The sequence below is a fragment of the Echeneis naucrates genome, chromosome 14 (genome assembly GCF_900963305.1).
Source record: "Echeneis naucrates chromosome 14, fEcheNa1.1, whole genome shotgun sequence".
Taxonomy (NCBI): Eukaryota; Metazoa; Chordata; class Actinopteri; order Carangiformes; family Echeneidae; genus Echeneis; species Echeneis naucrates.
In genome coordinates, this window is record NC_042524.1 from 1,306,831 (window position 1) to 1,331,221 (window position 24,391).

The 24,391-nt window shown below is 45.5% G+C and overlaps 4 protein-coding genes across 5 annotated transcripts; 1 reads left to right on the plus strand and 3 right to left on the minus strand.

Moving 5' to 3' along the window:
* Positions 1 to 1,271: 1,271 nt before the first annotated feature.
* mrpl22 (mitochondrial ribosomal protein L22) lies at positions 1,272 to 3,832 on the minus strand. Its single transcript, XM_029519665.1, has 7 exons — positions 3,792 to 3,832; positions 3,651 to 3,693; positions 3,311 to 3,446; positions 3,091 to 3,156; positions 2,497 to 2,574; positions 2,312 to 2,381; positions 1,272 to 1,574 (listed from the first exon to the last, which is right to left on the minus strand). The coding sequence occupies exons 1-7, from the start codon at positions 3,814 to 3,816 to the stop codon at positions 1,363 to 1,365; spliced, it is 630 nt and encodes a 209-aa protein (XP_029375525.1). The 5' UTR covers positions 3,817 to 3,832; the 3' UTR covers positions 1,272 to 1,362.
* A 293-nt stretch (positions 3,833 to 4,125) lies between these two features.
* On the plus strand, positions 4,126 to 16,010 carry gemin5 (gem (nuclear organelle) associated protein 5). 2 transcript variants are annotated; one of them, XM_029519122.1, is made up of 29 exons: positions 4,126 to 4,366; positions 4,959 to 5,113; positions 5,476 to 5,657; positions 5,804 to 5,955; positions 6,043 to 6,141; positions 6,240 to 6,372; positions 6,455 to 6,617; positions 7,178 to 7,390; positions 7,874 to 7,959; positions 8,715 to 8,797; positions 9,255 to 9,391; positions 9,996 to 10,069; positions 10,230 to 10,411; positions 10,603 to 10,742; positions 10,832 to 11,003; positions 11,077 to 11,286; positions 11,357 to 11,419; positions 11,491 to 11,625; positions 11,715 to 11,810; positions 11,958 to 12,095; positions 12,215 to 12,362; positions 12,468 to 12,587; positions 12,890 to 13,100; positions 13,205 to 13,471; positions 13,549 to 13,711; positions 13,792 to 14,161; positions 14,298 to 14,385; positions 14,484 to 14,733; positions 15,219 to 16,010. In XM_029519122.1, the coding sequence occupies exons 1-28, from the start codon at positions 4,225 to 4,227 to the stop codon at positions 14,634 to 14,636; spliced, it is 4,275 nt and encodes a 1,424-aa protein (XP_029374982.1). In that variant the 5' UTR covers positions 4,126 to 4,224; the 3' UTR covers positions 14,637 to 14,733; positions 15,219 to 16,010. The 2 variants fall into 2 exon arrangements, with proteins under 2 accessions (XP_029374982.1, XP_029374983.1); XM_029519123.1 differs by lacking the exon at positions 11,357 to 11,419.
* Positions 14,947 to 18,621, minus strand: cnot8 (CCR4-NOT transcription complex, subunit 8). Its single transcript, XM_029519124.1, has 7 exons — positions 18,538 to 18,621; positions 17,297 to 17,504; positions 16,919 to 17,112; positions 16,657 to 16,818; positions 16,250 to 16,394; positions 16,044 to 16,154; positions 14,947 to 15,760 (listed from the first exon to the last, which is right to left on the minus strand). The coding sequence occupies exons 2-7, from the start codon at positions 17,411 to 17,413 to the stop codon at positions 15,632 to 15,634; spliced, it is 858 nt and encodes a 285-aa protein (XP_029374984.1). The 5' UTR covers positions 17,414 to 17,504; positions 18,538 to 18,621; the 3' UTR covers positions 14,947 to 15,631.
* A 654-nt stretch (positions 18,622 to 19,275) lies between these two features.
* On the minus strand, positions 19,276 to 24,390 carry fam114a2 (family with sequence similarity 114 member A2). Its single transcript, XM_029519198.1, has 14 exons — positions 24,166 to 24,390; positions 23,580 to 23,764; positions 23,252 to 23,351; positions 22,928 to 23,029; positions 22,738 to 22,841; positions 22,133 to 22,267; positions 21,793 to 21,957; positions 21,562 to 21,685; positions 21,387 to 21,472; positions 21,116 to 21,214; positions 20,682 to 20,806; positions 20,520 to 20,592; positions 20,157 to 20,210; positions 19,276 to 19,802 (listed from the first exon to the last, which is right to left on the minus strand). The coding sequence occupies exons 2-14, from the start codon at positions 23,742 to 23,744 to the stop codon at positions 19,701 to 19,703; spliced, it is 1,434 nt and encodes a 477-aa protein (XP_029375058.1). The 5' UTR covers positions 23,745 to 23,764; positions 24,166 to 24,390; the 3' UTR covers positions 19,276 to 19,700.
* Position 24,391: the final 1 nt, after the last annotated feature.

A 24,391-nucleotide genomic window follows, 5' to 3' on the forward strand; every position in this document is an offset into this window, starting at 1 on the left:
TACCAAAAGTAGGTGAACATTTGGTTGATCCCTAAAAGGTCCCATGTCTTCAGTTTCATGTGTTTTTGAAAGTGCTGATGGCCATAAAAAAGACCACCAGGACCTGCAGACTGCAAATAGTATAATTATATTATTATTATTATTATAATTATTTGTTTGGCGTGAGGGAAAGAAGCAGGAAAATGTTGAAGTTGGCCGGTGAAGAAGAAGATGATGATGATGAAAGGATGAAGATGCAGCCTTTTGCTTTTTATAAAAGTTGGTGCTGCTTTGTGTTATGGGACCGAGCTGGACTCCAAACTGAGATTGAGGGCGCTTGTCTGCTGAAATTGGGGCCAGCGTGTGGCATTTTATTTGAAAATACACTCAAAGCTGCTCAGAGCTGACAAGGGCTTTGGGGGTGGGAGGGTGAGGGGATGGGGGGGCGGGCAGATACCCGAGCTGGATCACTCACATCAGGAAGAGGAAGCTAAAGGCCATTTAGAAACACAAGAGACTGAAGCTCTGGGTCCTAATAACACAGACACACTTTGACCTTTAGAAAATACAAATTCACCTGTTCTTTGCTCTCAGGTGGTTGTATTTGTTTTCTTCTAAATTCTGTGTGGAAGAATAACACGTAAAAATGATCAGAAGGTGTGATGCAAATAGTAAATAGATTAAGACACCACTGTAAGCAATGACAATTAAAATCTGTATTTTTTAAATACAAAAGCAAGGAAGCAACAAAATAATAAGCTGATAAAAAGCAACAAATTGAATGTCGAGGTAAATGATGTGTTTCCTTACGCACAGACAGGACGACTGCCGGCAAATAGGACGATTAAATTTGAAATGTCCTCTTCGTCTTCAGCTTGAAGCTCAGAGAACGTTTGCAGGCAGAGCAGCAGTCGAAGTGAAGGGATGAGGCTCAGTGAGGTAGACAGGCCCGGACTCTAGGGAGGAGTTGTAGTGACTGCTGTCATCCACATCCACATATACACACCAGAGACTCTCTTTTTGTGTGCGTGTTATATAAAAAAATGCTCTCAGATGTAGATGGGTGGGTTTTTTTATGCTTCACCTGCACTTGTTTGGTGTTTTGTTGAAATTCAGGCTGTACACTGGTTCTCTGCTAAAAGGTAGATATGGAGATCGGTACATCAGAAGATAGGCAGATCTAAGTGTATGATCAAATGTCTCTGTGAGAGTAACTTCAATAATCATTGGCAGATTGATAACTTCAAAAAGATAAAGAGAAAAAAAGCATAACTTCGGATGATGTATTCAATATTATTTTTTTTATTTACAAATGTCCAATGACATATACACACAGAGACATACAGTAAAAAGTTCGGGTGAAGCAGCGCCCAGTCTACTGATCTACAGACTGTGGATGATGGTTCGGTTCTTCAGTTTCTGGACGTACTCTTTGGCCTTGTCGAAGCCCGTCGCTTTCTGCTCCGGTTTGGGCGGCGGGCCTTCCACCAGCTTCACAAAGTAGTGGCAGTAGACTTTGTCCATGATGCCAAACATCCCCCGGCCGTGGTAACGGATCCGCTTCAGATACTTCCCTTTGCCAGAGTACGACTCGGCTGCAGGACGGAGATGGAGAGGGAGGGGAGGGGTGTCAGGAAAAGGAGTGGATGAGATAAAGAGAAAGTGTGATAAGGGGCAGAACAACTCATTTACTTCACAAAGGTGCCTTTGAATGAAGACAAGTCAAAATAAAAATGGAAATGGCTACAGGCTTATCTGTAATTATGGCTGTAAGTGCACATAAATGATTCACTCTGCACAAAATCTGGACTCAAAAGAAATCTACTGCTTTGAAAAACTATTCTTCAGGCACAGCGGCTGACAACTGATGACTAATGAGAGATCATTGAGTAGTTTTGAGAAGCAAAAATTCCTCATTTGTAAATCTGAACAAAATTCAAGTCTGTACAGGGGTCCTACACATTTCACCAATGTGTTCTCAAACCTTTTCCATAATATTTTACCCCATGACTTCATTTAGGTAAATAGTATTCAAGTAGAAACAACCACAGACTATTTTGGGCGACACATTGAAAAAGTGTGTGATCATGAGTGTTGTCATCAGCTCATCCACGGAGGTCTCCAACTCCACAAAAAACAAAGCCGCTGATTATAGCCAGCAAAACATTTCCAATTTATTCATTTTTTTAGATGCACCACAAAAAAAACAACAAAAAACGGTATACTTGTGTTTAGAAATTTAATACGGGGCCCTTCATCTGCAGGAGGCTGGGCTGTGTCTGATTGTGCAGCTGTTGACACAATAAAACTCCTTTGTGTTACAGACACTCACCTACATAAAGGTTGGACTTGTACTCTACATTGTGATTCTTGACTGCCATCTCCTGAGCTTCAAGCAGGACCTGAAACAGACCAACAAAGAGCTGTGGCATTCATCTGTACACTTTAAGAGTATTAACAGGGTGAATGGTGTAACACCAAATGTGTAAATAATAATGACAACTCAGAGCTCTAAACCTCTTTCATGATCTTTGCCCCTTTCTTGTCACTGAACTCCAGCTGTGCAACGGCCTCATCGATGCTCATGCCCCGAATCTGCCATGGAGAACAAACAGAGAGATGAAACAATAAATCAGGCCTGCTGAGGACGACGGCGGAGTTGGAATGCCTGCGGACGTTGTGTTTTATCTGCCACACCACACTTTAATCAAACTAAGACCCCAAAGGCTTGATGCACAGAACACACACAGCATACGACAGACTGATGCAACAAAGCCTCAAAGGTCTCTACAGAGGCAGCAAGTTTGTATGGAAATATCTTTAGTCAAATCAAGATCCACATAAAAAAAGAATACCGAGCATAGTTGTGATCTCACACACACACACACACACACACACACACACACACACAGTGATCACAATGTTCCTTCATTTGCTGAATTCTTGCTAGTTTCATCATCGCTGCTCTTTTCCTTCAGGTTTCTAAATCGTAATCTAAGGTCACTCCTGATGTTTTAAAACCTAAAGAAGGTCGGGGCCCTCATCATGTTCTCTCTTCTTGGTGGAGCTGCTTCGGGATCTGATAGGAACGAGTCCAACTCTGTTTCTTACCAACTTAGCCAGGTACCACATCTTGTCTTTGCTGTACTTAATCTGTCTCCGACAGTGGTGGATCTCCTGTGGAAAGAAATAAGAGCATTTCGATTTTTGTGGCATGAAAGACAACTCTTCTGCTTATGTGGAACAAATATGAACACAATTATCAAACAACATCTTTATATTAGGTAAGTGGATCCATCTTCTCCTCTAATTGATAAGCAGAGAGACTTACTGCGGGCCTTTGTGGCTCGTCTGGCAGCTGAGGAGGATACACCTTTAAGTTCCTCCTCTCCCACATTTTTGACCCCAGTGGGGTGCTGGTGTGGAGACATGAGAGCTGCTGAGGACTTCCACCCAGAACCTGCAGTCTGGACAGATGTAGAAGAGAGGGAGAGGGCGGCTGAAGCAATCTGATTGTGTTTCAGTGACATGCCTTTTGCAATTATTTCAGAATTCAAAACTAACCTAAATGCATCATAACCTTTATGTAACCAGCTAATTTAGGTGAGTTTGTCCTTCTGTAGTCACAGAGGTAAGGTAGCTACAGCTACGATGCTCTGCTGAGATCTTACCTTGAATGCAACAGCCCAGATATATTCCTAATAAACGCGACACCTGAAAACAAACATAAATCCATTAAAATATCGTCGGTGAGACCTAATTAAAGCCAAATAGAGACAAATTGGCGTTTAAGAAGGCAGTATTCCTCTCACCACGTCCTGTCATTGACGTCGCCATCTTGTATTTTTACGACTCGGTCGTGTTCGGTTTACGTTAGCAATGTTTACAGCGTTGACTGCAGTTTTTTCTTTGTTAATGCGAAGTTAATCATGGAAGTTAATGATAATTTAAGATAATTTAAACGTGTTTTGGTATTTTTAAAGAAGTAATACGTGTTTTAATTGTGTTTAACGCGCGTTGTTCTTTCCGTTTAAGAAAGCGAACTCCGCACGGTTTCACCCAACTCGGCCTTCGTAGTCGCCACCGGCGAAGATTTTACGACAGCAGCGTCCGGCCGTACGGCAGCTCATGTTGTAGCTACGGCAGGTAACGTGTGGAGTTAATGTCAGTTTCACTTTGTCCTTTTTTTATTCAGACTTTAACTCAGAATAACACTTTAACGTTTGTTAAAGCGTCCTTGACGTCATGCACGAAAGGTCGCTTCCCGCCTCTCCCAACTGGTACGCCTCGCGCTGCAGTGACGTCAGCAGGGACGGTTTGCTCGGCGCCGGAGCCAAATGCGTCGTCTATCTGATCCAGGTGTCGGCTTCCTCCGGCCGGGTCGTCGGTGAGTGCCCGTAGTCTGTCTGATCCGGGTGTCGGTTTCCTCCGGCCGGGTCGTCGGTGAGTGCCCGTAGTCTGTCTGATCCAGGTGTCGGTTTCCTCCGGCCGGGTCGCCGGTGAGTGCTGCCCTTTCAGCCACAGACGGACACAAGCCGTGAAAAGTCGGTTAAAATCAGATGGAGCCGCGCTGACAGAAAACAGACTCAGCATGTGGATGGAGACTCATTTGGTGACCAGATTCAAACCAAATGTATTCTGGATTTAAATTCTTTTCAGAGCAGCTGCATTTTAAAGAAAAGATTCATCATCGATACTGCGTGATTAGATCTCAAACCATCAGACTATTAATTCTTAGTTATAAGTCAAAAAATGCTCTATTTTAATCCATCCTTTTCCACTGGGTAGTGGAAAACTGGTCCAGTAGTTTTAACTAATTTAAACGCTGCAGATGACTTTATATCAAATCATTCCATATCATCAGTGGCACAGTAAAGGTGGTCATCCATGTTTGTCATCACTGGGGATCCTGCGGGGATATCGGGGTTGTTGCCATCCTTTTCAGTGCCAGGATGTCTTTTCATGATTTTCTTTTTCAGGTGAGCTCGTCGGCCATAAAGATCTGGTGTCAGGCTTCTCCTTCTGTCAACATGAAGGGCAGAGCCACATCTGCGTCAGCTCCTCCAATGATGGGAGTGTTTACTTCTGGGACTCGAACGTCAAGACCCTTATCAAAGAGCATGCAGCTCATCAGGTGAGTGCTGACCTTCCTGACCCACTGACAGTGAAACACATGGAGCATTTTCACACCATGCTGATGCCACCTGCAGGCAGCAGGCCGCTTTGCACAAGTTTTTACAGCATCCTTTATTTTACTGATTCCTTGCTTTCCTCCATCTTTGAGGACACATTAAGATCCTGAATAGATCTGAGGTCATGATTATAGATGAGCCCAAGAATGGAACTGTGATGGAAATCCATTCAAGAAGCTAAAACATGTATCCTAACACATTTCCCTCCAACTCATTATGCGAGTGTTGTGATTATCATAAGATACACAACGGTTAAAACTTTTTATTTTGAGGTCCACCTTTCTGCTGCTGTGTCCCCACACAGAGCCCAGTCTCGGCAGTGCATTGGTCCCCAGTGGATAAAAACTTGGTGGTGTCAGGGGATGAGAAAGGCATCGTGGTCTGCCACTGGTACCACACAGGAGACACTGTCAGTTTCTTTCCTGAGCCCAGGACCATCTTCTGCCTCACCTGCTCCCCTCACAGCTGGAACATTGTGGCCGTCGGGTAAGAACATATCGATTAATGATTCTAAGAGAAAGGTAAAATCTTTAAACCTGATTCCAACGTTTGACTCAATACGTCAGCTCTTCTATTGCAAATAGCATAAAAATATCAGTGATTGTGAAAATGCTGTCATTGCACTGTCGAAGGTACAAAGACGGAATGATCGTCCTGATCGATGTGAGTAAGAAAGGCGAAGTCATTCAGCGTCTCCGTGGACACGACGATGAGATCCATTCACTGGCGTGGTCACCATTCCTCGGGGGGGACGGCCTCTCCATCAGACCTGAGGACAGCGATGGTAACTGTCTTTCCTTGGGTTGTTTCTGCAGCTTGTTTCTGCCAATTGTGTTACTTTAATAGGTGGACTTCTTTTTTCATCCTATAGTCACAAATGGAGAGTCTGTGGAGAAGGAGAAAGACTGCTATCTGGCCTCTGGGAGCAAAGACCAGACACTGAGAATCTGGAACACAGTGAAGGGCAAAGGTGAGAATTCTAGCCAAGTTTCCATTAATTTAGTAACAGATGGAAGTCATTTATTACGTGCTAATGTTCTGGTTCTTCCTATCCTCCTCCTCTTACAGGAGCAATGACTCTGAAGCTGCCATATCTAAAGAAAAGAGGCTCTCCTGTTGACCCCGGGGTCAAAGAGAGACTCTGGCTCAGCGTCCACTGGCTGGATCGACGACCGGCGCAACTTGTATCCAGCTGCTTCAGGTGCATGTCGTTTTAATCAGAGCACAAGAGTTTACTGAATAAAAGATTACAACAGCCGAAACTGAGCCTGCTGTGTCCTCAGTGGTGAGCTGGTGCTGTGGGACTTGACCAAGTCAGGGAAGCAGAAGTGGGCTCTTCTGGGGTCTTCAGACAGTCAGAACCACAGCAGGATTGTGTTCAACATGAGTTCGGTTCGCCTGCAGGACAGCAAAGAGCTGCTCATCAGCACTTCTATGGACAGAGAGGTTCGTCACAGCATGCGCTTTTAGCAGCATTTGGTCTCAGAAAATTCACTTTATTAGGTTTGTTGTTTTATTTTAATATATTGAGTTTCATACTGACTGACTGATGAAGCTGCAGCCAGCAGTTTGTTAGCTTAGCATTAAGACAACAGTGGGAGAATAAGCCAGCTTTTCTTTGTCCAGAAGTCGCAACTTTCACATGCTATCCTTTGAAACTGATAAAAATAGAAGTGATCAGCTGCTTAATCCATCTTAAAACTAAAGCTAGGGTATCTGGAAGCTGCATCCCACTCCGTATTTGGCATGCCGCAACAAGAGTGGTCAATCCGCTTATTTAACATTTGGCAGAAACTTGCAAAAGCACAGGCTTATTATACCCCCCCCCCCCCCCCCCCCCGTTCTTTCATTATCTGCTGTTTTAATGGCCCCAAAATGCATAAGTATTCATCGTTTTCAAGAGGTGTCTGGCTAAAAGCGTCCTTTTGACAGCGATGCTTTTAGTGAGCTGATTTATCAGAGTGCTGTATGTCCAAATGGTTCTGACTTGAATCGGCTTTTTCCAGATTAAATGCTGGGACCTGGACTCTCTGGATTGCTGCTGGACTTTGCCCACCTTGGGTGGTTTTGTCTACACCCTGACCTTCTCCCCTGTGGGCACAGGGTGCCTGGCGCTGGGCGTGGGTGACAACATGATCCGGGTCTGGAACACACTGAGCACCCAGAATCCGTATGACACCAGGTCCTTCTGGCAGGGCATCAAGTCCAAAGTCACAGCGGTAAGATGTTTTACCTTTTGGTTTTTTTTTTCCTCACAGTGGGTTATCATTGTAATATATTAGCTTTAATTGACCTGGTCTGTAGAGAAGATATCACAAAAACAACTCTCTGCTCTGATCTATGACCAACTGTTTATCTATAACTGATGAAGGCAACTCAACAGTAGCTGTAATTCATTTAGTTTCAGCTCTGGGAGTTTTCTGAAATGTAGGAAGAGAAAATCTCTGCAAGGAAAAAGAAAACTGAAATTTCTCTGGTGTCCAAAAAGTCGGCTTTTTCATAAATTCTTCATCTGAGCTGCTGATAAGGCTAAACACTGAAAATTTTTCATTATAATGTTGAAACATCAGTCATGTCTGGGGTTAATGACAACAGCTGAGCGATATTGCGCGTCAAGCCATTACTCCTGTCAGAAATGCTGCGATAACGCAAAAGAAGTGTTTCAGTTAAAGACACATTAGAAAAGTTTTCTCTCGCCTCAGCTGGCGTGGCACCCAAAGAAGGAGGGATCCTTGTCCTTTGGAACAGATGATGGTAAAGTTGGAATCTACGACGTCTTCTCAAACAAGTAAGAGTCACTATCTCAAGTTTTGGGTTTATGTTATGTTATACCACCTAATGCCTTCCTGTAGCTTATCAAATAAACATATCTTTCACTTTAATGCTGAAGAACCTGAAGAACCTCTTTGGTCCAACTAGTTATAAAAGAAGATTGTATTCCAGTCCAAGGAAAGCCTGAATTACTACCTCAGTTCCAAAGGGTCTATGGATTTCTGCAATAAAATTATTATTTTTTTCTTTATTTTTTTCAATAAAAGACATACATGAAGAAAATAAACTTGTATGCCAACCAGGACAGATGAAGAGCAGCTCAGATCGGCCTCCTCCAAATAATAATAATAATAATTCCCCTGGTTTCTGAAAAGACCAAGATAGCTGTGGGCCAGATTACAAGAACCATTGCTTATAAACCAAAGCCTCTTTGAAACACTTTTTTGAAGTGGATCCCCTTTTGACTCCTTGTATCATACACAACTATGCTTTTCCACTCTTTGACAGTAGGACACGATAGTGTGCCAATGAAAGTTGTGAAAAGCCCCCCGAACACTCCTCCACTGTCGAAGAAGATGATCTTTGAGATTTCAGTCAGGCCTCAAATTTGGAAACTTTTAGTAAAAGTCATGAAGCCAGACTGTTGTTTCCCACGTGGAACCTTGTGGGTCCTTTCCATAATCTCTCGAGGTCCTTGATGGTCCATTTTCCTGCAGCTTTCGACGTCCTTTATTCCTGACTGGTCGTTTGTTCTGCTCTGTCTCCTCCCAGGCCTCCTCAGATATCGAGCTCCTATCACAGAAAAACAGTGTACACATTGGCTTGGGGACCCCCAGTGCCCCCGATGTCATTTGGTAGGTTCCTAATGAACTCTTAGCAACTGCTGCTGTTTGCTCTGAAGCCTCTGAACCAGCAAAAACAAGAGGGGGAGTCAAAAAGCAGCGAGTCAGCGAAACAAACAAGGCATCTCTGCTCGCCCTTCTTATAATTGTCTCAGTAATTGAATGAGTTCAGGAAACACTTCCAGCTCGCCCCTCAGCACTTCAGTCGCTCTTGGGGAAATCAAGATGCGGGAAATTGATTTCCACCAGCTGTCGGCAGATGACATCTTGATTAGCGTACCAGCCACTCAGCTTGGAAGTTGTAAATATGAGTTTCCCAAACTGTAGATCACAGCTGAGGTGATCTACCAGGAGGAACTTTAATTGGCTTTGTGCAGAATTTGATCCAATTTGAATAAAAATTCATCCTTTTTGTCCCTTGCCTTGTTCATTCCAACACTGTCCATAATTTGTGTGTCTGTGTTGTCAGGTGCAGCGGGAGGAAAGTCGTCCTACAGTCTTTACAGCTGCGCTGGTGAAGGCATCATCTTGCAGCACGATCCATCCAAGCTGAGTGGCGAGGCGTCGGACATCAACAAACTGATCAACGACACGAACAACATCAAGGTGGGAGTGATGAGGATGATGAGCTGTCATTTGCTGCTTTAGTGAGTTTGAACGTTCTTCCTTTAGCTTAACTCAAATTTTATTTGTGTTCCAATTGTGTGGCAAATCATACATTGTCACTAAATTCTGCAGGGTAACATCAAGAGTTTGTAATATTGTAGACCCCACAGTTTTTACAATGAGAATTGGTTTCTACATGTCATGAGAGAGTAAAAACTATGCTATGTGCACATATTGCATATTTTTAAATTAATACAAATAGTATTAAGGCCATGAAATTAAATAGTTTCATTTTTTTAAAAGCTTTTTACACATTTTTATTTGAAAGTGGGTTGTAGAGAAGGAAGAAAGAGTTAAAATGAAATGTTTTAGGTTTAGGTAAGTTCCAGTATAAATCAGTCATCACTTGTGTGTCTACCTGTCTACATACCAGCCAAAGCCACAATAAAACCTGACGATCTCCTCAAAGTGGAGAACTAACTCAGCAGAAGTTCAGACTTCGGGTTGTGGGTGGAGATATGGCGTCTCCTTGCTCTGAAGGAGTGTTTTCACCGCTGAATTTAAATGGAAGTAAAGGTTTGAAGGTGATTTCTGTTTCAAACAGCACAAGCTGTCTCCACACACCGACCTCAGCTGGAAGCCAGATGGGGAAGTGGTTGCCATCGGCAACGAGGACGGGTGAGTGAGCGGCCAAGTCTGACCTTTTCTCATAATAGACGGTTGGCCTGTGGTGCTGCTGACAGTCCCCAGGCTGCAGAGAAATGGATTAGCTCCTTTGTGAAGAGTTGGATTCTGTTAGCTGGGTCTGACGAGGCGTTGCTCTGGCTCTCTGCTGCAGGTGTATCGACGTGTACCAGGCTCCCAGTCTGAGGCTGCTCTGCAGCATCCAGCAGCATCACAAGATCATCAACACGCTGCGGTGGCATCACAACCACAGCGCTCCGCCCGAGCTGCACTGCCTCCTGGCCTCGGGCTCCAGCAACGCCGTCGTCTTTGTGCACGATCTCCACTCCATCATAGGTAGGAATTTATTTATTACCTCAGTTTCCAGTCTCTTCAATAAAAATAACTTCAAAGAAATTGAGTTGCAGCTGGATAACAAACCAATGAACCCTCTTCCTTCAGAAACAACTCTAGTTGTGACTCACCTTTTAGATCATTGACTTTTAGAAGGCAGGGAAAGTTTTAACACGAGCGTTGTGTTTGTGCAGAGGATCCTCCAGAGACGCCCGTGGTGCTGACGGAGCCGTATCGCAGGCTGTGTGGTCACACCGCTAAAATCACCAGCATGGCCTGGAGTCCACACCACGAGGCCCGGCTGGTCACAGTCTCGTATGACGGTACAGCCCAGGTCAGTACGAGGCATCATGGGTAAAAAAAAAACGTGCTAAAAACTACAGAACGTCTGGAATATAAACGGTTTTCTTTTTTTCTGTTCAGGTGTGGGACGTGCTGCAGGAGGCAGCTGTCTCTAACTACCGCGGCCACATTGGTTACCTGCTGTGTGTGGACTGGTCGCCCGTAGACCCCGATGTGATCTGGACCGGAGGGAAGGACTTCACTGTGCAGGAATGGAGAGTCTCCAAACAGGAGTTTACAAAGCCGCCTAAAGGTGAAACCTCTTTTCTTCACAGCGACATTGAAACAAGGTGCTCTGTACAGCGTTGACATGGTTAACCTCTCAGGGAAAAAGTTGATGGATCTGAAGGAGAAGACGAAGGCTAATTCCAAGCAGAAGAGGAAGAACAAGAAGACGCCAGGTGACGTGGCTGCAATGTCGGAGACGAATGGAGAGACGGTCACGGGAGAAGAGAGGAGTGTGCTGGTAAAGGAGCGGTCAGGTGACGATGGCGAAGATGAGGTCAGCTCAACGAGCAGTCCTGTACCTCCACCAGGTAAGAGCGAGAAACAAAATTCTATCTGAGAAAGAGGAAGAGAGTGTCACAAATCAATTCTGTCGTTTAGTTTCAGCCACTTTTGAGATGCAGCGAAAATCCTCTGCTGCTGCTAAGAGCAAAGACAAAACAGGTGAGGGAGCTACTTTAGTTGTGAAATCGTGCAGGTTTGTGTGCGTCACCGTGTGAATATGTTTGTGTTAGTGTTTCCAGACACAGCCCTGCTGAGGAAGAAGAAGGCTCGCTCCATGCTGCCCGTCAGTACGTCCATGGACCACCGGCCCAAAGAGGAGCAGCTGCAGGACTGCGTCACTCTGGCTGCTGTCAGACACAACAGCAGTGAGTCTGCGTAATCACTCTGATTCCAACTGGTCTCACTTCAGATGTGGCAAAGGTCACCTGACTACGGTTGTGTGTTTGATTCCCAGCCACCCCTGCAGACTGTGTCCCCGGCCAGGGGGAGCACATCCACCTCGGCCTCTTCTCCGACAGACAGGCTCTGCATCGCATGTTTGAGTCTGAAGGTGTGTAGTCTGCTTCTTAGCGATGTCATATAACGCAACATTTGTATTTTTATTTTTACTTAAACATTTTATTTTGAAATTTACAGTCCATCTTCTTTAATCCTGAAGCACAGAGGAGTTTTTTGATGTTTGTGTGTTGCTCTCCAGAGGAGGGTCACGTGGAGGCGGGTCACTACGATTCTGTTGTCTATCTGCGGCTGTGGAGCGGGGACCTGGAGGGGGCGCTGAAGCTCGCCACGGAGAAGGGGGAGCTGAACGACCACCTGCTCTCCATCGCTCCTATGGGTGACCACTTTATACATTTACTTTCTAAAGCAAAGCGCGATCTCCATCTCCTCCGCTCGGTGCTCCTCTTGCTTTGCTTGTTGTCTGGAGAAATACAAACCTTCCTCTGGACTCTGCAGCTGGGTTCCAGGCGTGGAGCCGGGCGGTGGAGGCCTACGTCAAGCAGCTGTGTCTGCAGGAGCAGTACCAGAAGGCAGCTTCTCACCTGCTGTCCATCAACAAGCTGTACGAGGCCGTCGACCTGCTGCGCTCTCACAAGCTCTACAGGTTCACCTCTTTAATGGAACATTAACTTCTGTCACATCTGGCTCTGCGTTTTATGTTGAAATCTTATGACAGTTCTTTCTAAATTCCTTTTTCTTTTTCTGACAGGGAGGCCATAGCTCTGGTGAAAGCGAGGCTGCCAGAGGACGAGCCCATCCTGAAGGAGCTCTACATCTGCTGGGCTGCTGTGCTGGAGAAGGACGGACATCTCTCTGCTGCTGCCAAATGGTGAGAGCTGGAGAGGTTCAGGGAACCTTCTCTCTGCTTTTTGTCTTTATGTCCCTATATTAGACACTTCCCCTTTGTTATATTTTAAAGTGGTGAAATCAGTCAGAAGACATAATGGTAGTTTTAAAGATCATAGACTTTGAAGGCAGAGACTGCGTTGAGACTTAGTTAGTACAGAACCTAAATCTGTTTTATAATCCAAGACGACGTGGAGGTCTGTGTTTAAACTGTAAGGACCATGAGTGTTAATGGAAACCTCTTTCAGAGCACTGAACCTGCCTCGTCTTGTTTCATTCTCACAGTTACTTGGCGGCCGGGACCAGTTTCGATGCAGCCAAAGTCATCAGCAAGAAGAACGACATCCCCTCGCTGAGGACGGCAGCCAGCCTGGCGAGGATATCTGGAGAGGTCGCTCTGGCTCAGTCGTTAGGGCTGAGGTGCGCTAAAGACCTGGCTGCTGCTGAGAACTGGCTCGAAGCCCAGGAGGTCCTGAGCTCACAGGAGTCACTGTTGGTCAGTTTGCTTAACTTCATGTGTTGTATTGTAACCCTTCAAATATTTCAAAGTCAAAGAAATATGAATGAGAAGTACTGAATTGTGCTCCCTCTCTCCGGCAGGTCCACAGGCTGCACCTCTGCGTCGCTGAGCTTCTGTCTGCCATGTTGGTTGACTCGGGCGTCGTCCCTCAGACCTGCGTCTCCAGTCACCCGTGGGCGTCGCCGGGCGAGAGCCACTTTAGCATCCTGGACCGTGTGAGAGAAGTGTGGGAGGAGCAGTTTGGCGTCTCACACAAATCAGCAGGACGTTGCAGTGCCAGATCGCTCCTGCAGGAGCTGAAGTCTGCGGAGAGTCCGACCCCCACCGCCAGCGTCCCCCTCAGACAGGTACGTCGCACTCAAACCGCCTCATGGATGTTGTGTAGTCTTGTATTGTCTTCACATCCGTCTGTGTTCATCTGCAGGTTCTGCTTTATTCATCTCTCCATCTGACCCGCTCTGTGTTCAGCTGGTTGTTGGAAGATGATGGACAGATGATGAAGGAGCTGTGGAAGGCAGCAGCCTGGTTCAGGGACACCGGACACTTTTGTGTGTCTGCAGAGTTCTGCAGGTTGCTGTTTCCTCAGGGTACGTCCTGTAATAATCATTAATGGCTGTCCTTGTGTGTATGAGCGTCTGAGATTCTCTTCCTGTCTCCTTTCCTTCAGGTGACGTCACTGTTTGCTCCAAGAAATATCCCAAAATTCCTCATCCCACAGAAGAAGGAGCCAAAGCGGCTGCCAACAGTCTGCAGGCCTTCGTCCTTTATCACCGGCTGTACGAGCGCTGGTGGAGCAGCTCGACCAGCAGCAGCCAGATCCAGAACGGGCCGGCAGCTGCTGGAGGGGGCGACTGCCTGGAACTGGACCTCGACGTGTCGCTCCTTCTCCTCGAGTCTCATGCCGCGTATCAGGCCATGCAGAGCTCGGTGAGGGAGATCCAGGAGAGTCTGGCCACCCTAATGCTGCAGCACAGGCAGCAGGCGTCCTCTGGCAGAGAGTCTCCGGACAGACCAGCGTCCCCTGATGCTGGGAGACAGTGAGTGCTCGTATTGATCATTGATAAGAGATTCGTCTGCCTCTCCACATTTGTCCAGGTGTCATGACTGTCAGTCAAACTCAGCAGGATTCCATTCTAACAGTCTTTGATGTTTGTGTCCTCTTCTCCCCCTCAGACCTGAAGACCAGGAGACTCTGCTGTCTTTGTCGAACAAGATGTCTCTGCAGCAGAAACAGCTGGCTGACCTGCCAGACACAATCAAGGTACGAGTGAAAGGGGTCAGTGGGGTCACAGTGTTTTCTGCCGTATGTCGTCTCCATCCTCAGAACTAATGAACCGCTCCATCTGTGCTTCCTCTCAGACATATCCACATCCAGATGTCGTTGAATGTTGCCTGGTTCTGCTGCACTTCAAGTCTTCACCTCCCCCCTCGGAGTCCCTGCAACAGGAGGCCAAAGACCTGCTCCGGAGATACGCCTCAGGTGTGAAGGCCGCCCAGCGACTCCTCACCTGAATCTGAGACCAAAAAGCACTTCCACTGTGCGGCTGAAGGATTCTGGTGATCCGGCCCGTTTACACCTGAACTTAGTGCTGCTGCTGTCTGACGGAAGGTGACTGAGATGCCTTATTTATGTTTCTGTTGAAGCGTTGCTTTCCTCTTGTCATTTTTCTTTTTGTTTTTGGATCGAACCTGAACACTTGGTGATAAACAATCAATGTTAGTGAAAGCTGTGTCGCTTTTCAATTCTAGAGCAAAAATTAATATTCTGTTTCAGTGCAAGTTGACTTCCTGACATTTCTAAAGGTCAGGAAGGTCCAGCTGTAAAAAAAAATTCAAACTTTACATTCAAAATACAAAACAATTTAATATACAACTGTTTAAAACAATGTTGAATGTAAAAACAACAGTAACCACAACATCTGTAAACCTGACGGTGGACAGTTTGGTTTGGTGCGTGAATATACAGAAGAGTAGTAGCCCCCCACTGAAACACATGCATAACCATTTACTGTTATACACTGTTAAAAGTTTCTGAAAGTGGAAAAAGAGCTAAAACATTTTATTCTCATCAAAATTATACATTTTAATTTACAGGCCCTTCCAGCATTAACTTAAAAAAATAAAATCCCTGCAACAAGAGGAGTCCCCGGCGACGAGACGCTGAGTCTGAACAGAACGATCTGACTGGTCCTGTCAAAGTTTGGTCTGAAATCACAGTGTGACACAGGAGCTGGTCCGACGCTGAAGCTGTAAATGAACACAGGTGTTTTCCTTCAAAAGGTGTCCTGAATATTTGGCCATATACTCAGAAAAAGTGGCTAAAAAAAGAAAAAAGGGTCCACTGCGAGTCCGTGGTGCAGTCACTCAGGAGGGAAATATAAAGAAACATTGACTTGGGTCTCGTTCAGGGGTCGAGTGCTGAGGGAGGGTGAGGAGGGGGTGGGGGGTCTGCTGGTTGGGTTTTAAAACAAGTGCGAATTCCACTTGAGGAGGAGTCGAGCGCTCAGTCAGTGCTTGTTGTTCGTTTCCTCCTGGCCCGAACTGGAGATGCCGTTCTGGGGTTGGCTGGAGCCCGAGCCCAGCCCGTACAATCTCCCACAATACTTTGCGTCATCGATGTTGTCTTCAAAGAAGAGCTGAACAAGGGGAAACAGAAGAGTTCAACCGTGAACTGAACAGGCCTGTGTGAGAACAGCTAGGTACTATGGGAAATTAGGAGGGTTAACAGAATCTATTTCCTGTTTTCATAAACCTGAGAACAGTTCAGGACAAAACACTTTGTATGTCAAAAACCTGCTGCCAGTTGTTTCCTCGGTCTAAACAAAGACGGTTTACCTCATTCGTGAAATTTATTTTTCTAATAAACTAGTTTGAATTATTGTTTCAGAAGTGAATCAGTTCATTGGTGGGTTGGTGTACCTCTTTCATCCTGAAGAAAGCCATTCCAGTGAGCAGAGAATCTGATCCAGCCTGATGCTGCCGTCCGATCCTCTTCAGCTCCAGCTGGTCCGCCACTTCCTGTAGCCCCCCCTGCACAGAGAGCGCGGTCAGACAGCTCAAAGCCGTAACACGTCCTCTTACAGAGGAGGGTATCGAAACATCACCACACAACTGCCCTGCGCTACCTTCAGGTTCTTGCAGCTCTTCATCAGGTACTTGACGTCGTAGATGGCGGGGAAGAACAGGTTGAGGATCTGGAAGAAGTCGTGTTCTTCCTCTGGGAGCCGTGCGTCTGTCAGGAGCTTCACCAGGTAGCCGAAGTCGTAGCCACTGGAAAACAAGCAGGAGGGTCGAGGTCGGGTCAGATATGAACACCTCAAATCAGTGCGAATATGTTCAAGTCCCACTACAGACGACTCCTCAGCTCTGCACATCACTGCCCCCAAAGTACTGCAAATACTTGTTTGTGGTGATATTCGAAATGTTTTTTTCTATTAGATGCTGCAGGAATGTGATGCAAAAATTCCCCCCCAGTGTTAGACTTCTGAAATTAAAGACGCTGTAGGAGCCAGAGTTGTTTCACGCAGCTGACCTGTGGAAGGAGAGCCACTTGACGTTTTCACACAGCACCAGACCAGACGTCATGAGCAGCTCAGCAAAGTAGAGCGTGTCGATCCCTTCTTCTTCGTGCTTTTTAAACTGGAGCCCGGAGTTCTGGAGCAGATCTATGGAATCCTGCGAGTACATATCTTCTCTGTGAGGGGGAAAAAAAAAAAAACCTGTTTGCTTCACCTCCATCAGCAGCACATTCAACAGAAACAGATTTAACTAGAGGAGATCAGCAGCTGGCTTACGTGAGGTTAAATTTGAAGTTGAACTGCCACGTCGTCGTGCCGGGAGGATAGTCACCGTCCTCATTCATGAACGTGAGTCCGAGCTGGATGATCTTCAGGAGGTCAACGTTGCATCTCAGCAGCTGGTACTGGTAGTCCACCGTGCTGCGGAACTCGCCGATTGGTCGGACGACGACTCCGGGGAATTCTGTGTCCTGGTGAGAGGCAGAAACGAAGGAGGAATCAGCTTGTTCCCACATATGTGCTGAAGGTAGTGAGCTGCTACTAAAGGGTCGGAGATTAAGAACATAGTCTTTTTTTTTTTTAACAGTTGAACACAGCTGTGTTTTTCCACTAATCATGATGAAAACAAATGTAATTGTTCAGAAGGTTTCTCACCATGGCAATATAGTTGTAGCTTTGGATAATCTGCCTGATCTTCCTCATTTCCTCTTCCACATTGCTCGCCCAGACTTCACAGATTATCTGACTGGAATCTGTCAGCGCGGCTGGCATGTTGGCAGGTCAGTGAGAGCTGAAACTCCAACAATCCTGCGGTGTTGGTGATGGGGACGAAGCCTAGGCGGTGTGATGAAGAGAGTCAACTCTGGGAGAGCATGACGAAGAAGCAGTTGGTGAAAATGTCAGATGAATGAGCAGCAGTGTAGGTGCTCATAAAGAGGAAGAGGTGTAAAACATAACTGCAGCAATGGGACACGACTCAAGCAGCACAGAGTGAATGAGCGTTTACAGGAGCAAACTTTGAGCCATGCCAGAAGGAATGTTTGCTTTTACTCACATTGTATATAAAATCAAACCATTTCTTTAAAGCAACAAACATCAACCTCGATCTGATGAAGCTGAAGTCACTGAGTTCGTTTTAACGTGTCTAAAGTTTCCCTTTAAAGATTAGAGAGGGAAGAGACCAACCACGTTTATCAAGTTGTCCCTAATCTACGTTACACAACAAACCTGAGGAGGGAACACATGAGCCAGCGACCCCTCTGTAATAAAACGACCACCCTGAGGGGCAACAGGGTGGACTTCCTTGTTACTGCAGATTTAACTTGATGGTCGGTCTGGAAGTTGCAGTGCCTGCTGCTGGATCACCGCAGGGGAAAATTCTGTAAAACTAACCAAATGCTCAGAAAGAGGACGCCAATGAAAAACACTTGGAGGATAATTTCCTGGTTTATGAAGTAAATGTGTTGCCATGACATCGAGATGAGCTAACATCGAATCGCTGCTGGCTGTTTATATCTTATCAAGCTAGCTAACCCAACTTACACCGAACAAAGTGGCTTCGAATCAAACAAGCGTTTCTCTTCAACCGCGATCTTTAAAGCAGATTTAATGTCATTTGGCAGCCCAGGATTTTTTTTTTGGCCGCAGAGAGAACTAAAACGTGAAATAGCAGCTAAAGACGCTGCAGCGAGTGGCTAACAGGCTAGCTTAGCTTTAGCACGGAGGGCTAACCCTCGCGCTAGCGAGCGAGCTAACATCCCGGGACCAAACAAAACGAAAAAAAGAGCCGAGCTTCACGCTTTCCCCCCGATTCCCCGATAAATCCCTGCAGGTACGCAAACGGCACACTACTGCCGCGTAAATTATAACGAAGCATGAAACATAAACTGACCTACCGGAGAATTCCCACGACGTAACCTGCCAAGCTAGTTACTAGCGCCGCTAATAGCTTCTGTTTCTTCTTCTTCGTTGGTTCCTGCTGCGCCTCCTCCTCCTCCTCCTTCTTCTTCTTCTTCTTCGTGTTTCCCGGCGGACTCCAAACTCCCCCTCCTGGACTGGAGTAGGATAACTTTTTTTTCAGGCTCAGTCGGTTTGGTTCATTTAAAGAAAATTATAAAAGCTAAACTGTAATTTCTCCATAATGACGATTTAAGAATTCAGTATCACGTGTGGCGGTTGTGGAGTTAGTTATTCAGTCTTAAAAAACAGTTTAAAACTTGTAACAAATTCGGCTTTTAAGTACATTTATTTGAAAACCATCAAATACCTGATGCACAGCAGAGATTATTGCTCAAAGATGATCACTTAACATGCTCACAACAAACAGCTGCTAGCTCAATTATCAGATACAGTTCCCATTTAAAGGAAAACAGACCATAAAGAATGGTTTACATTAGTGTGTCCAGCGCAGGTCAGATCCTCATCCTCGTCTCCGCGACCTTCTCAAGATGGCAACATCCAGATGACAAGCAGCAGCTGAGAAGCTGATGGATGCTGTCACACAGCGTTACCACTTGGTCAGGGAACAAAGGCTCTTTAGCTCCAGCAACATGTTGACAGGGTTTAAAAAAGATGCAGAGAAAACTAAATTTGATTCTGTGCAGTAAAGAGAAAATACTTTATCAATGTATGTCAGTACTTATTTTGCCCAGACTGAGACAAATGAGCGCCTGTGTTTTCAGAATAATTGGTGTTTTTTTTTTTAAGTGTTCTTTGAGGCAGAAGACAGACTTTTACATTTATAACAAGTACAGTCATGGATAAAACTTTCTCCAGCTTGTTCCCATCTGGCAGATCCAGACCTTCATTAACACTGCACTTCAATGAGTCCATCTGATGTCCTTTACAAATAAACCAGCAATGCAGAAAAAAGCTAACACTGTTTGATAAGAACACATTTTTCCTCCCAGGTGTGAAATTGACTTTGCCCTGAGCTGATAACCAGACCAGAGTAAAATGCTGACACGGGCCATTTTTGGAGAGGTTTTTAGGAGGTGTCAGCGATTGGCTGTGACAGAGTCCCTGTGTGGCGGCAGCGATCTGGGGAAGGGGCAGATGTTCACTGCTGCGTGGGCTCGGCTCTCCTCTGGATGTGGGAGATCTCCAGTATGGGCATGAGCAGCTGGAAAGCATCCTGGATGTAAGAAGCACTGTTGGACGCCTGTGAGGACGAGTCACGTGTTAACATGAAGCACACTGAGCAGGAAATATTCTCTTCAGCACACCTGGAGAACATCCTTTACACACTGTGTCCACTTCACTGCAAAAAAACTGATCAAACCGTGTAATTTGTTATTTTAGCACTTTCATGGGTTTTTAAAATGTAAAAATACAACTCAATTGACTACTTGATTTCTGATTTTCTGATTCCACCTCAATAAATTAACAGTTAAAAAAAGAAGAAATAATAGATTTTCCTGCGTAGTTATTATTTCCTTTGTGAAATTGTAAAAGTCACATCAAATGTCATCAAATGAGACCTTGTGAAGGGTGTCAGGGAGAAACTGACACAAACCTCTAAAAAGACTCCTGTGATCAGCGGGTTGAGGACGTCCCCCTTCTCGGTTGACTGTAAAGGAAAAGCTTTAGGTCAGATTACAGTCAATCCAGTGATGAAGCAAGCCACAAGGAAAAACTGACGAAGACAACAGCAAATAGTCTGACACATGAACAGGCCAGAAAAACAAACACAGAGGAGGTTGAGCAAAATAATTAAAACTTGTTCCTAAATACTCAAAATCAAACTAACTCATACGGATAAAAATCTAATTTAACCACATGATCTTTCTGCGGCCGTCAGCAGCAATGATGTGACAATGACACGGCATGATGATGGTTGTGATATTTCAGTCCAGAGAGACTGATCCCTCACACTTACCCCTGCAGTTGTTAAACAGGAGGTGAACTTCTTGGAAAGCAGCGAGATTTCTTTACACAGGACAACAGTTAACCTGAACACACACAGGAATCCAGTTCGAACACAGTCAGGACTTCTTGCAGCATCTGCACGTGCTCAGACTGAACATCCACGCCGACTTACTGTGACAGGGCGCTGGTTTCCGTCCTGCCGCCTGAGAACAGGATCATCTCAGCCAGTTTGTGGAAGAGCTCAATTGACCGAGCCGTCAGCTCCGCCAGACTCCTGATGGCTGCAGCATGGACCTCCTGGTGAGATTTAGCACACACAAACACACATGAATGAAGGAAGAGCGGAGACGACATGTAGAGAAAGATCAAAATGTGTACCACAGGGAATTGAATCCGAAGCACTGAGACAACAGAAAATACACGAGCAAACCTTCTGACAGTTTTTCTGCCTCCACTTTCTCGAACTTAGAACTAAAACTAAACTTTAGCAGCTGGTAGCTGTCGTGTTGAGTCTTTACAGTTGAAAAGGGTTATCCTAAAAATCTTATGTTGCATAAAACAGGATAAAGTTGATTTGAGCTATGACTTCATCGACTGGTGACTTACCTCCACAGAAATGGTCTTCTTCTCCACCTCCTCGCCCGCTTCGCCTTCATCCACCGGCAGCATCATGTCAGTAATAAGACAGGAGGCGCCATGTCGGGCCTGAGGGGTGCGTATAAATACATATTAGCTACATCTTCCCCATGACACTGCTCGTATGTTTGTGCTGTACTTTACAACATGTAAAAATGTGTAATTGTTGTTTGGACATATTTTGTGTTGCAAAAAATCCAAAAATCTATTAACAGATTTGAGAAAGAAATGTGTGACTGACTTTGTTGAGTTTGTCAGCTGTGGTGGAGACGCTGAGACCCTCTAAGGCCTTCATCAGCTCCCTGTCAAACTCGGTGCCGTCTTCATCTGGAGGCAAAAATGTGGAAATGAGTCATTTCAGGTGACACACATGACGCCTGACTTGTTCGTTCGGTGCAGCAGCTCAGAGACATCACCTTTCTTTTCTTCTACTTCCTCGTCATCAAACTCCACGAGGGAGAAAGCTTCCTTGATATTTTCCAGCTCGTCTCTGAGCTGAACCAGCTCATCTCCGGATAGGGTGGTGAGTACCGACTTCACCTACAGGAACACACGAGGACACATTTGAGGCTTTTACCAGGTTCCATTGAGCTGTGAACCATAAAGGATCTCAGTAGTCTTTTCAGCACCTGTCGGAGCTTTTATACCTTAGACTCACTCTCCCTAGACAAAATCTCCAGAGCCTCGAGGTGCGACAGTCCCTGGAATTCATCAAACAGCATCCCGTAGTGAGCAACCACCTTCTTCTCAGAATCTGACGACTCTGTCTCTGCCGTCTGAAGCTCCTCTCGCTCCTTCGCCTCCCTCAGCACCTGAGAGACAGCGTTGGTTTGTGAGAGTGAGAGAGCGATAGAACAAAGGGGACAGAACTGCAACACTTTGGGTCAGGCAAGCCGTGTCTTCATGAGATGAGCTTCATTTGAAATCATAAGGAATCAAACTGAAGCTCAGCCAGGTCTTCAGTTTAAGATGTTTCTGCCTTCCTACCTGAGACAGAGTGGAGTTCCTGATCATCAGTCCTTTGGTCTTCTTAAAGCCGGGATCACCTTCTGCTATCACATCCATCGTCTTCTTCCCGATGAACTCCAGAGCATCCAGGCCGCCTGTGATCACTGTCTTCCCCTGAGACAAGGGTTAGTTTCAGCCTGATGAGCTGAATGACTGTCCTTGTGATATTTTCAGGCTATAGCTGACACGAGATACATCTCCATAATCTGAAATCGCCTCTACAGATTTGCATAAATGTGCCACTTAACCTTTTGACATCATGATTCTAATCCCTGCAGTCTGTTTACAGTTTATTCTTTAGTATTTTTAATTAATTTTCCAAAAAGGAGGGAAATCACAACCATGTTCAATTTGACCCTGAACAAAATAAGAACAGGAAGCATGAGAAAAATTGTGTCAACAAGATTCAAAGAGAATCCTCACGTCTCCTGAGAGGCTTTCTTGATTGGACAGCAGTCACTACGGTAGAGAAAGACCTGTCGTGTGATTGCATAAGCTTGTGTGCTAGTTTGGATGCGTTATCGGTGGTAGCACCAAAGAGCCACTGAAATGAAACTGACTATATCAGGCAGCTGACTGCTTACTGTGCTCTGGACGACACTGGAGAGGGATGTCAGCATTCCCATTGCACCTCCAATCGCCGAGGGCCCATCTCCTGTCGCTTTGTCTGTCTCGCTGCTGGCTTCAGCTGCAGATAGAGTACATTCTGTTATAAAAGGTTTAGACAACTGAAGAAAATATGTCATGTCCTTCATAATCACTGTGATGTCTTACCCTGCTGTTTGTGTTCTTCCTCCACCTGCGCTGACAGTTCAGTTGGACTCGGGATCCCCAACGATGTCTCCGCTTTTTCAATCACCTGAGTGAGTCCCTGGCCTGGACAGACAAGCAGCACAGAGGAACATTAAACAGAATTGTAGCTCACAATGCTGCAAGTCTGCATTATGTTGAGACATTTGTTTGTGCAGTCAATAAATTGAAAGGTATGGGTGCATGAATTTTTCAGGATGCGGTTACAGTAGATTAAAAATAAAAAAACAACAACCCATACACACCGTGTCTATTAGAAAAGGGTTGACATAGGTGGGGTACACTCACCCACAGTGGCCACAGTAGCTGTTGCTGTGGATAAGATGGATTTGCCCCAGCTACCCCAGTATCCCCAACCACCTTGGGCCACAGTGGAGTCACTGGAGGTCTGAGAGAGGAGTGCACAGAGGGGGAGGAGGAGGAGGAAATCAATATGTTTGTACACAGAAACAAGTGACCTTTGGTGGGACCCCAGAAGGAGTTACTGATACAAGACAAGGATTATCTGTTGTGTCAGAACAGCAGTTTGTTGAAGAAAGAAACAAAAAACACAACACAAGTCTCCACGTTGTTGGTGTAAATCACTCGACAAGCTGATTTGTTGACTCATCACCACCTTGGGCAGCTGTTCCTCTACTTTCGGCCTCTCCTCAGCCTCGGCTACAGGTACAGCGTCCGGCCTCCTCCTGGCTTTCCTCGTTGGGGCCACATCGGTCGAATAGCCCGGCGTCTCGGCGGGAGACGGATCCTGTTTCTCTGCTGCAGCTTCGCTGTCAGACATCTTCAAGTCTCATCACGTGCCTTCAAAGGTGAGATAAGAACAAAGGAAATCACTGTCACACACAAACCAATGCCAGGGTCGATACATTTCCCAGCATGCATCACGACAACACCTGGGGAACAGCTGTTTGTTATCTGTGCAGCTGGGGAGTGTTGATTTTAGGTAACAAAGCACCACAAACACCACACACACAGAAAAGACAATAAGTTATATAATACAATCGGCAGCTTTATGTAGCTTTCAGTGAATATTAACGTGTTATAACGTTTTACTCTTCTGATTAAAGTACTGGGACAAGCGGTGGCTGATGTCTCAGCTAATGTGCTTAGCTTTAAGTTAAGAGTCTTTTTATTTTTATAGCATGACTTCATGTTTTCATAAAAACACAACACATTTATAAACTGTGAAAACAAAAACTCACCCAGCTAAGCTGTCAAGTCTCGATGCTAGCAGTTAGCCTGCTAACAGCCCGCCCCTCCTCTTATTTCTTTATTTTCACTTTATCTTCTTGACTTTCAGTTTCCAGGTCGGTTTCGGCACCTTAATCTTCCCCAGTTTCTCTGAAAACACCCAAATAATCCGTGTTTTCCTCCCTTTTCCAGCCCGGCAGGATTAGCCACGTCACATTTTGTTTTCACAGAAGACGT